The 12457-nt window shown below is 47.2% G+C and overlaps 1 protein-coding gene across 3 annotated transcripts in view; it reads left to right on the top strand.

The window, feature by feature from the left end:
- The first annotated feature begins 2398 nt into the window (after nucleotides 1–2398).
- Nucleotides 2399–12457, top strand: part of NHSL1 (NHS like 1) — a 241304-nt gene continuing 231245 nt past the window's right edge. For all 3 annotated transcript variants that reach the window (XM_041737087.1, XM_041737072.1, XM_041737124.1), the window contains exon 1: nucleotides 2399–2748. In XM_041737087.1, coding sequence (XP_041593021.1) covers nucleotides 2475–2748 — 274 coding nt within the window. In that variant the 5' untranslated portion in view covers nucleotides 2399–2474. The remainder of the gene's footprint in view (nucleotides 2749–12457) is intronic.

Below are 12457 nucleotides of genomic sequence, written 5' to 3'. Positions count from 1 at the left end.
GGAATATCCATACAATGGAATATTATTCATACATAAAAAAGAACTGAAGTTCTGATATATGATACAACCTGGATGAACCTTGAGAATATATGCTAAGAAGACAGACACAACATGGCATATATTACATGATTTCCTTTATAAAAAATGTCCAGAAGAGGCAGATACAAAGATGAGTAAGTACTAAAGAGAACTGTTTGGGGTGGTAGGCAGGAGGAGAGAGTGATTAAAATGTTCTAAATTTGATTGTGATGGTGTTTGCATAACCCTGTGAATATATTTTAAAAACACTGAGTTGGGGCGCCTGGGTCGCTCAGTCAGTTGGGCGTCTGCCTTTGGCTCAGGTCATGATCCCCGGTCCTGGGATGGAGCCCTGCATCAGATTCCCTGCTCAGCAGGAAGCCTGCTTCTGTCTCTCCTATTCCCCCTGCTTGTGCTCTGTCCAAAAAAAAAAAAAAAAAAAAAAAAAAATCTTAAAAAAAATAGAAACACTGAGTTGTACACTTTATTATTTTTTTGAGACAAAGAGCACACGCACGTGGTAAGCCACCCAGCTGTCCTCTGAGTTGTTCAATTTAAATAGGTCAATTGTATGGTTAAGTTTGAAATGTTATTTGTGGTTAGACTAGGAGCCTCATGTTGGCAGGGATGGGGCAAGCTTTGCACATTACCTTATCTCTAGCCAATGCCCCACAGGCACTCAACAAGTATTTCTTGATGAGACAGCACACTTTTATACTGTCCCTGACGTTTATACAGTGCTTCACAGATTTTCAATTTCTTTTTTTATCCCCACTGACAGCAGCAGTGCCTTTGTGCCTCGTGACTCCGAAGGTCGTCAGAGTGGGTGATTATGAGATTGTTATTGGCCCATATTGTGAAAAACGATCCGCTGTACAACAGAGAGAAAGATCCCCAAATATTTCCATCTACTAAATTTTATCTTCCGATGCTCGCTCTCAGGCCTGTTTGTCTTGCATTTCTCGTGTCTCCCAGAGAGAAGAAAGCGCTTCCTAGGACAATCGGCACAGGCTGATAGACTGGTTCCCAAACTGCAACCCAGCGGCACAGCAGGCACAGCAGTTCGGGTCACTTGTGGGGCAGAAACCAAAGAACCGAGATTCCTTTTCTAAGCAAACATAGCAATGAAACCAGTAGGATTTTAGCTTTGGGATATTGGGCCCAAGTCTTCTCAAATACTTCTAACCATAAGGTTTGAGGCGGTGTCCCCCAGCCCCGTCAATAGTAATTGGTTTGAGCACCTTCTAGGCATCGAATTCAGGTCTCCAGGGTCTGGTCCCCTCTCCCACTCCCCATCTCCCCCACCCCCACTTGGGAGAAGCAGCTCAAATTCCGCACATTTCTGCCAGAACCTTTCCAGTTAGAGGAGCGGGAGCGACCTTGCTCGGAGCAGCTCCCGGCGGCGCCGCAGACAAGAGGCCCCAGGGGTCTCCCGCAGGCAGCCGGGCTCGGGCAGGCGGCGTCCCGCTGGCCTCCGGGACTGCCGGCGCCGGGGCGAGGTGGGGCGTCGTCCGAGGGGTGCACCCAGCGCCGGGAGCCGCGGCCGACCTCCGGGGGGCTGGGGCCCCTGCGCGGCGGGGGGCGCGGGGCTCGCGGGCGCCGGGCCGGGGCGCAGGTGAGCGGCGGGAGCGGGGCTCGCGGTCCCCGCCGTCCCCCGGGGTCCCCCGTCCCCGCCTCCGCCTCCGCGGCGCCCGCGCTGCGCCCCACCCTCCGCGCGCCGGGCCCGGGGGCGGGCGAGGTCTCGGCCCAAAGGCTCGTGGGGCGCGGAGGGAGGCGGGCGGGGCCGTGGGAGCCCGGACCGAGCGGCCGCGGCAGGCGGCGGAGGCGCGGGCGCGGGCGCGGGCGCGGGGCGCGGGGCCGCAGGTGGCTCCCGGGCCGGCCCTTTTCTCCTCCCCTTTCTTTCTTTCGCCTGCCCTCCCTCGCGCCCGGTGTCGGCGGCACTTCCCCCGCTTCCTCCTCCCTCTCCAATCGGGAGGGAGGGAAGGGGCCGCCGGCTCTTTCCTGCCTCCCTGCAAACTTGAGCGGGACTCCCGTGTCCGCTCGCCCCGCGCCCGCGCCCGCGCCCGGGAGCCGCTCCTGGGACTTCGTCTCGCCGCGCGCCCCGCGCCCCCCGCCCCGCGCCCCCCGCCCCGCGCCCCGCGCCCCGCCGGTGGGAGGGCGCTGCTGGGCGCCAGGCGGCCGCGGCTCCGACCCCGCGGACCCTGCCCGCGCCCCCCGGGCGCCTCGGTCGGTCGGTCCTGCCCGCCGCCTCGCCTCCCCCGCGCCCCGCCGCTGCCCGGACCTTCCTTTGTGTCGGATGCGCCCTCGCGCCCCGCGCCGACGGGGCCCGGACTGAGGGCTGCGCGCGCCCCGCCCGGAGCCCGCGCCCGGCCCCCGGCCCCCGGCTCCCGGCCCCCGCCCGCCCGGCCCCGCCCGCCCGGAGCCCCCGCCCGGAGCCCCCGCCCGGAGCCCCCGCCATGCCCTTCCACCAGAGGCGCGTGGAGCTGCGCCGGCCGGAGGCGGTGGGGGCCGCGGGCGCGCCGCTCTTCCGCTCGCTGGAGCAGGTCAGCGCGCACGCCCTGGTCCGCCTGCTGGCGCAGCTCGCCGACCTGTCGCGCTGCGCGGGGGACATCTTCGGCGAGCTCGAGGGCCAGGCGGCCGCCCTGGGGGCCCGCACCGCCGCGCTGCACCGCCGCCTCGACGCCCTGCACGCCGCCGCCGCGCGCCTCGACCACCGCCGAGTGAAAATCCGTGAGTGGCCGGCGGGTCGGGGGAGGGGAACGAGGCGGGGAGGTGCCGGCCGGCTGCTCCCTCCCGCCCCCTGGCGGCCGCCGCGCGCAGCGGGACCCCGGAGCCCGCGCCCCGCGCCCCGCGCCCCGCGCCCCGCGCCCCGCGCCCCGCGACGGGGGCTTCTCGGGCGGCCGCGGCCTGGCCCGGGACCGGGGCGCGGCGGGGCGGGCGCGCGTGTGGGAGCAGGGCTGGCCCGCCCGCTGCCCGCTGCCCGCTGCCCGCTGCCCGCTGCCCGGTCCCTCTGTCCGCCCCACCGCCCGGTCGGTCCTTCTGCCCGCGTGGGAGGCCGAGACGAGACCCGGCGCGCTGCAGACCAGGGGAGGAGCCACGGCCGTGGGAAAGGGCCAGGGGGAGATGGCCTGGGGGAGAAGCAGGGCAGATGTCACACGGGGGCAGGACGAGCACGGACCCTGAGGCCCCGGCGGGCTCTGCGGAAGCCCCCGGGGACCTCCGCGGGCCTCGGCGCTGCCTGTCGCCGGTCTGCCTGCCCCCGCGCGCAAGGGTGCCGAGGCCCGGTGCGGGCGTGCGGCTTGCGCCCCCACCCACGAGCACTCTGCGATCCAAAGGACCTTGGCTTTGAGCCCAGACCTTGAATCCCCTTCATCTCTGACCTCCTCCAACCCTGAAAATCAAGTCCGTGTCCTGACGTAGCGATCTCTCCCCAGCACCCGTTTCATTTCAGCAGCTTAACTAGCTCCAGTGAATGAGGTAACTGGAATTTCCTGCTGGCCCCAAGTAGAGAAACTTTAAGTATTATGTTTGTGTGGTTTCTCCTCTTTTTAGTACGTGGCCTTGGTCATGATCCTAAGTGGAAAGAACCAATGGGAGATGGTTGATGGATTGCAGGGTGCGAGGGGAGGTGTTGGTGGGTCACTCGCCCGGATTTCCACACCTCTGAATGCAGGACTGTTTCCCCTAGATCGCTTCCTATGCAGGCTCAGGCAACTGGTTTTCCATTTTTTTTTCTCTTGCTAGAAAAACTTAGCTATGTTTTAATCGTCTTAAAAGCGGAAGTGTGTTCACGTTTTCAGTATGTTAATACTGAAGACGTTGCTTGCCCAATACCTCTTTCTACAAGTTGTGAAGTTACATGTGATGATTTACATTTTAATCTCTTTCATGGTGTTATCAACAGATCCTGGTAAGTTGTGGACAGTTCCCAACTGGGAGAGCTTCCTCCCCCCGCCCCCCCAAAAATGAGCAGAGAAAAAAATCAAGATGGTCTCATAAAGTTGTTGGATAGAATATATGTATTGTGAATCATGACCTCATGCACCAGGATACACTGCCCTAGTGGAATGTCACAGTCCTCCCGGTGATGTCTCGTTCGCTTCTATGCCTTTTTTGTGTGGAGTGACTGTGTGGGTGAAGGATAATTTCACCCTTCAGCAGTGATGTGAGGAGGCAGATCTGACTGGTAGGTAAACTGATCTATTGTTGGAATTAGAAAACAGGAAAACTCTCCCTGAAGGTTCAAGAACTCCTTCTTTGCTAGTATTGTTTTGCATTTAAGCATTACTTTTTCACTCCTTGTATGCATATGCCCCAAATAAGCTAATATCCACAGCCACAACTGCCCAAATGCCCTAAATTAACTAAAATTGTCATAGTGACTGATAAAACTCTTTTTAAAAGTTTTCACAAGTTTGTTTGAACCTGAAATAGCTTTGATTTTATACTAGAAACCTGCTTCATCATTTTTTTTTTTTTTTTATGATTGAGAAAGAAGGCTCTTATTGAATATAATTATGTGTGAGAGTAGAAGTGCACATATGGAGAAGAAAGCTGAACTGTAAAGATATTAGTTTTTATGGTATTTCACCTTCACACACTTAACGTTTTTATTGCTAAAAAGCAATGAAACACCTGTGTATTCATTTTACTTAGCTTCTTTTAGATTTTACAAAAAAATGTGTCAAACTTTGTTCCTGAGTGAAAGCTACGTTTTGAAATCCCTTGGGTCCCTTTTTAGGCAAGTCTTCCAAATAACATACTCCATTTGAATGGACATGTGGACTTTTAGACTTGGAGTTGACTGTGAAGTCCATCTACTTCATTAACTTATTGAGAGAGGAAATCAGGTCCTAGAGGGTTGAAGTGACTCGCCTGATTATGTGGTGGGCTCTGGCACAGCCAGGCCTGGAGCCCGGACATTCTGATTGGCTCACCTGCTTGTCCCACTGAGCATCTCTCTTCCTTTTAGAATCACATGGGAAATAGGAATAAAGTTTAGATACAGTCCACAAACAATCCAAAGGATAGCTATGACTACTAATTTCATCCTTCTTGTTAGATAAACCTTTTACTGAGTCTCCCAAGGAGCGAGTAACAGAACTGAATGGTTTAGAGGATCCGACTACAATGGGAGATTATCTATATTTCCTTGCTTAATGGGTCTCTACCATACTAAAGGGTGTGAGTGCAGCTGTTTTAAAAACATGTGGACTATCTTTGCAATAGAGAAACATTTTAGTTCTGTGGGCAGTGATTCTAAGAAATATTTCATCAAGTTTGCCTTTCCTCAGGATCTCATAGGTTGATAGTTATTCAAATTAACTTTTTGTCATAAGTTGGGGAGAACATACATCACTTTTTCTCCTACTTTTTATTTTTTTAATTTAAAAACTTTAAACTTTAAAATTTGAAATTTTTTTTTAAAGTTCAACTAATGTATAGGGTATTACTAGTTTCAGAGTTAGAGTTTAGTGATTCATCAGTCTTATATAATACCCAGTGCTCATTCCGTCATGTGCCCTCCTTAATGTCCATCACCCAGTTACCCTATCCTCCCACCCATCTCCCTCCAGTAACCCTCAGTTTGTTTCCTGTGACTAAGAGTCTGTTATAGTTTGTCTCCCTCTCTGATTTTGTCTTGTTTTATTTTTCCTTCCCTTCTCCTATGCTCTTCTGTTTTGTTTCTTAAATTCCACGTATGAGTGAGATCATATGATAATTGTCTTTCTCTGATTGACTTACTTCACTTGACATAATACCTTCTAGTTCTGTCTTGCAAATGGCAAGATTTCATTTTTTTGATGGCTGAGTAGTATTTCATTGTGTGTGTGTGTGTGTCTGTATATATATATATATATATATATATATATATAATATGTCTGTGTATATATATATACACACACACACACACACACACCACATCTTTATCCATTCATCTGTCAGTGGATATCTGGGCTCTTTCCATAGTTTGGCTATTGTGGATATTGCTGCTGTAAACAGTGGGGTGCAGGTGTCCCTTCGGATCACTACGTTTGTATCTTTGAGGTGAATACCTACTAGTGCAATTGCTGGGTCTCTCCTAGTTATCCTTAAAGACTCCCCTAATGTTTTCTTGACACCCCAGGATTGGAAGGAGTCCTCCCATAGCATCTATTATGGGCATCCATTGTGTCTATCATTGCATTTACCAGCATGGGCTGAAATTGTGTATGTACTTCTGCTCCCCTCTGCTAGGTAGCAAGCTACTTGAGGTCCAGGATGGCTGCTTCTTTATTTTTCTAAAGTTCAGCTGTACTGCAATGGGATAGCTCAGTAGATATTTGAACTGAACCAATATTTGGATTCTTAGCGCTCAGTGTCAGGAAGAACAACTACAAAAATCTTTGGGAGGAACTGTTACTGACTACTATAAATCTACGTGAACAAGACAATAACTTTAAAAACAAATGAAAAAGTAAACTTTCTACCTTTTTTAAGGTTGTGCTGAACCACTAGTATAGTCCTTTCTCTAAAAGTCAAACTTCATTAATTTTGCTGACAAGATCAGTGCTTATTGAAAGTAGTAACAGTAGCTAGAAATGTGGGTAGTTCTCTCTCCTCTCTGTAAACAATCAAAACAGATTTTCCTATGCAGAAATCAATAGACACTCAACCTAATAGCCTGTTTCATTATTAAGCCTCATGTGATTTGTTTCTTTTTATAATTAATAACATTACACTTATGTAGTGCTTTTTATGATTGAGAAAATGTTTTTCATATTCGTTATTTCACTCAAAATCTTGTGAGGTAGAAAGGCCAGGTTGCATTATATCCATTTAACAGACAAGGAGATGGAAATTCTGGAACTAGTAGGTCTAACCACATTACATCGACACAGACTTCTGATTTCCATTCCAAAGCTTCACTTTGCCTTAACAGTACTTCCTGGGTGAACATGAAATATAATTGTGGAAAACAGAATAGGAAAAAATATGATTTGCTGGCTTTTCCTCTTAGAGGCTCAGAGAAGCAGAAGGTTTTTTCCCCCTTAGATTGTAGAAACATTCCAAGTTCAGGGAGACTCGTGTTGCACAACGATAGTGGGCACCGTTCACATCTGGTGTATTTTAACAGTGCTTCCATGGAGTTGGTGTGGTTCTTAGCTTGGGGAACTTTTACATGAAGATCTTGATGGTATACAGTTTTTACGGGAGAGATGAATGGTGTTGCAGATCGTTGGCTGGCACAAAGATTGTATAGGCACCATCTTTGCATAAATAAGATACGAGTTTGTAGTGTAGTGTCTGAGTTAGGCAGATGCTATAGCCTCCAACTAGCTGGTTAGAGCTGTAGGTGTCCAACTGCATTGTCTTACATCAAAACAGACTGATCCTTGACCCAGCCAGAGGGTTGGTTGTCCTGATGTCAGAATATCTTTGTTTCTTCCCTCAGCATGAACCTTTTATGCAAGGTGCTTGTCAGAGTTCTAAAAACAGAGTGGAGGCTTCACTGCACTTCTAAGAACGGGTAGTATGGTGGTTTTTGTGCCTGCCTGCCTGCTGATAAAATGTTTGTATTTCTGGTAAAATTGACTTAAGACTTGCTTTCATTGAAACGTACCACATGGTAGGGAGGGTATTGGTGTTAGGAATGTGGTCTCCACCCATCTCTAATCCCTGGAGGGCCCCTAATTGTATTGACAGAAACAGAGTAGGTGAGCAGTCAGATTGCACTTCAGGTTAACGAGGCTGTGTGAGGTGACGCAGTGTTTTCCATACTTGCCTGCCATTGAGAATTGTCTAGAACTCTTGGTAAAGTTACAGATTTCCAGAATCTTTCAGAGCTTCCAGTATGTTTAACAGATGCCACTGTGTACTTGGAGGACTTCGAGGAGCATTGAAATAGATGGGAAAGCTCATTGGGTTGAGAATTTGGAGACTCAAATCTGGTTTTATTGCTGCCATTTTCTTTTCTTTTCTTTTCTTTTCTTTTCTTTTCTTTTCTTTTTTTTTAAGATTTTGTTTATTCATGAGAGAGAAAGAGAGAAAGATGAGAGAGAGAGAGAGAGAGAGAGAGGCAGGCAAAGACATAGGCAGAGGGAGAAGCGGGATCCATGCAGGGAGCCCGATGTGGGACTCGATCCTGGGACTCCAGGATCACACCCTGAGCCAAAGGCAAGACATTCAACTGCTGAGCCACCTAGGCATCCCTGTCGCTGCCATTTTCTAATGCAGATCTCAAGCAATGTACTCAGGCCTCAGTTTCATTATCTGTAGAGTAGAGACCTTGACTAAAGCAACCTCTACTAGCCTTTCCAGTTTGGGCATTTTGTGATTCTCATGAGGGGTTACTATTTGATAATATTAATAGTGCAGATGACCGTGCTTTGATCAATGATATGACTTTGAATCTCTCTCTGATTCTTATGATTAGGGATTTTTTTTTAATGTCTGAAATAAACTCTTCATGACTAACTATGGAGGCTCTTTCAAATCATTATTTCACCTATATAGATAGAGTGCATGGAGCTTCATGTCTTGAGGAGTTAGGGGGTTCATAGCTTTCTCTTGATCTTTAAAAAATGCTAATATCCTTATGGAGAGAGAATTGTTTAAATGCATTTGCCATATGTCATATTTCTAAAAGAGAATTTTTGTTTTGTTTTGTTTTCAACTATGAAGATGTATTGTTTAAGCCAAAACATCAATTTACTTATTGACTCTTGGGTATAATACAATTACTTGGTTCAAAAAGCTACCTACATTTATGTTGAAATGTTATTTTAGCAATAATTTAATTTTTCTCTGTATCAGGAAAAGCTAATATTAGAATGTCATCTATATGTATTGTTTTAGGATTGTGAGTAGCAAATGAAAAAAATTTTAAAGATGAGAGAAATATTTGAGATTTTTAATGCTTTGGAAGAAAATTCAGAAAATGATGCAGTTTTTTCCTCTGGCTATCATTTTAATGTCTTTTTTTAAAGTATAAAATGATTTATACCTAAGGGGCACCTACTGATTTTTAAAATTAATTGTTCAAATTGGCATTTATCTTAGGATGAATTATTTCTGCAGGATTTGCAGTTCAAAAGCAACAGGAAGGTGCTGATGGCAGTCTTGCTTTCATACATTACCTTTGTGGTCTCCACTTCTCAAAATGCGCATATTAGTAGCATCTTGGACAAAGGTAGCAGAAGAGATGGAGCTTCTGTTTCTCACTGAGGGCTCTTTTGAGCAAAGGGCCTGGAGGTCCCAGTCTCCGTCCCATTCCTTATGGATTAAATGACATGTTTGTGAAAGCATTTAGCCTCCCTCAAACAAAAAAATGATGTTACTAATATATCTATGTAGTCGCAACAGGGCAATTCCAATTTCTGGTATGGAGCTGTTTTTTTTTTTTTGGTGACTCTGTATTGCCTGATAATGCCCGACAGCTGCTGGTTGAAGCACTTGCTATAAGCCAGACACTTGAATACAGGAGTCTCCCCTTATCTGTGGGGGTACATTCCAGGACCCATAGTGGATCCCTGAAATCAGAGATGGTGCCAGACCCTCTGTGCACAATGTATTTTTCTGACATGGTGTTAGGCTACTACTGACCCCTTGAAGATAGGTCAGAAGGAGGATCATCTGCTTCTGAACCGAGACTGTGGAAAGTTGAACCGTGGATCAGGGGAGGTCTTCTCTACGTGCAACAGCTCTACAAAGTGGATGCTATTGTTATTTCTCTTTGACAGACGATGCAGTTGACGATGCAGTTGAGGCACAAATAATTTGCTTACCCACGTTCACAGCTAGTAAAGCGATGCACCTGGGGTTCAAACTAAGACAAGCTTGTCTCCAGAGCCTGTCCTAACCATTCTGTGGTGCTGTCTCTCTTGAAATTATGACACTTTGTTCTCCGAGGAGGAAAACTGACCCCATGAAGATGTGGCAAAAGCCTATCACATAGCTGAGGGAGGAAACCCCCTGTCTTTTGGCCTTTTTGTTTTGAAACGTCTCAGACTACTAGTTGATGACCAGGAAATCTGAGACCTGCATCTGAAGCACTCCACACAGTGCCCGGTGCCTGGCTAACATGTACTTAACATTTCCTGTTGTGTGAATGACAGAGGAGGCTGAGCTAGCATCTGTGTGCCCATCCATGTCCGCGTTACCACGGACCGCCCCATCCTTGTGAGGCCACTCGGCCGAAGCCTGCACGGTGAAAGCTGGCCAAGGTAGAGGGGAGCTTGTGTCTGAGATCAACATAATTTAAAAACCAGAAAGTTCTGCCCAGGGATCTTAAAGTATACGTGGCTCCTGACAGCAGCATGTAAGGGGCTGTTGTTTCTCTTTTCTTCACAGATGGTGGGGGTTGAGACTGGGGACAGCGAGCCCATCTCTTGGGGCCTTTATGGCTAGCTGAGAGCCCTTTTTATCCCCACTTCCTCCTTTTGTAGGAATAGCACACCTGGCTCAGCTCCCACTTCGTTCCCTAGCTGTAAGAGCTTCCCCCTTTACCTCCATTGCCCCGGAGGCTCCGGGCTTCCATCTACACCCTACTCCTACCTGATTTCCTGTTCCCACTCAGAACCTGAGAGGCCCAGCTCAGACCTTAGCTTTCCTTGGGCATCTTGGAACTCAGACCATGTTAGCACTATTTCATTCATCTCGTGTTTCCCACACTTTCTGAATCATCAGATACACCAGGGGCTTGTTTTAAAACAGAATTGCGGAGATTCTGGAGATTTTGAGTCATCAAGTCTGGGGTGAGGCCAGGAACCTGCCTGGCTAACAAGTACCCCCAGGTGATTCTGATTAGCCAAGTTTTGGAAACACCAGTCTGTGTTGTCTGTGGAGGGTGGCAGGATGTTCTTCCATTCATGAAGTATGTTTTGGGTTCTTCTGCTCATGCTGAGTTATGAGGATTACAAGATGAATACTTTACAGTTCCATGTGGATGATCAGATATGTAAATAAATATTAAGGAATAAAGTTAACCATTATTTGTCACATTCCTTCTAAAAGAAAATCTGTTCAGAATTCCAAATTGCCAATTTAAATTGGATTTTTAGAAGATAAGTAACTTACAAGAAGGCCTGCCTGTAAGCATAGGGGACAGTGGCCCTTCTACACACATAAAATACTGATTTTAAATATTCAGAGCATATTTTGCTTTAAAACTGTGTTCTGAAAAAGAAATATAAGGCTTCTGGAATAAAAGTTTTTTCCTTGTGTGTTGGTGGATTTTTCTTTTTTTTAGTAATGCTTTATTTTGACTTATTCTCCTGATTTTTTTTACAAGAAACTTCCTTCCACGTAAAAAAGCAACATCTTGCTCTGGGAGGACAGACAACTGTTTCAGGTTATTCCTGCAGGGAAGTCTTCTGTTATACTTTCCTCTGTTCCCTACTCCCTTTCTGATTAAAAGCTGATAAAGGATGTTATCAGTAATATGTAGAGGACTGTGTGGTAATGGGCTGGTTTAAATTGTAGTAACACACGGTGAAATAGAATGGGGGCTTTCTGTATGACAGTATTAGCCATCTGATCAAGTGTTCTGAGAACTGAGAGACCACCATGTGTAGCAGAGGAAATTGAATTAAGCAGATTCTATGCTATGCAGAATTGAATTATGCCTGATTCTCTTGGCATCTGAGAGCTACAGCTGAGGAACATCGTGGTTTCCCAGCTCATGGTCTGGCTGCTGTGATCATCACTGAGGCAAGGGACCTGTTGCTCCTGTCTCAGGATATTCCAGTTGGACTCATTAGCTAGCTCATGGCATGGCATATCCAGAAGCTGCTGGCAGCCTGACTCCACAGCCAGTGTTCTTTACCTCTACATTAAATGAGGGCCAAGATTGCCAGAAAAATCATGATACAGCCCAGGTCATCTTAGCATAAATTTTCATTTAGTTTATTGAGCAGGCAATATTTTTACATTGTTGGAAAAAAATAGATATAGAAAGCTATGCAAGGAAGTCTTACTTCTGCTTCTGTCTCATCTCTGCTTTGTCATGCCCCCTCCACTAGAATAATCACTTTTATTCGTTTCTCCTTGTTCTTCTAGAGTTTATAGAAGTATAAAAATGTTATTTAATGTTATTTTTCTTCCATTTGCCATACACATAATTTTGGGATTATCCTGCTGCTCTTCTTTATTCATATACATAATCCAAAGTGATTATTTTCATTATTTTCCTGTATGTCTTTTAGCCAGTTTTTTTTTTTTTAAGATTTTATTTATTTATTCATAAGAGACACAGGCAGAGGGAGAAGCAGGCTCCATGCAGGGCGCCCGATGTGGGACTCGATCCAGAACCCTGGGATCATACCCTGAGCTGAAGGCAGATGCTCAACCATTGAGCCACCCAGGTGCCCCTAGCCATTTTCTTTTTTATTTGTGAAATTGCTGCTGCTGCTTCTTCTTCTTCTTCTTTTTCTTTCTTCTTCTTTTTTAAAGATTTTAT

Source organism: Vulpes lagopus, chromosome 2, assembly GCF_018345385.1.
Source record: "Vulpes lagopus strain Blue_001 chromosome 2, ASM1834538v1, whole genome shotgun sequence".
Lineage (NCBI taxonomy): Eukaryota > Metazoa > Chordata > Mammalia > Carnivora > Canidae > Vulpes > Vulpes lagopus.
This window is presented reverse-complemented; position numbering and strand designations above follow the sequence as displayed.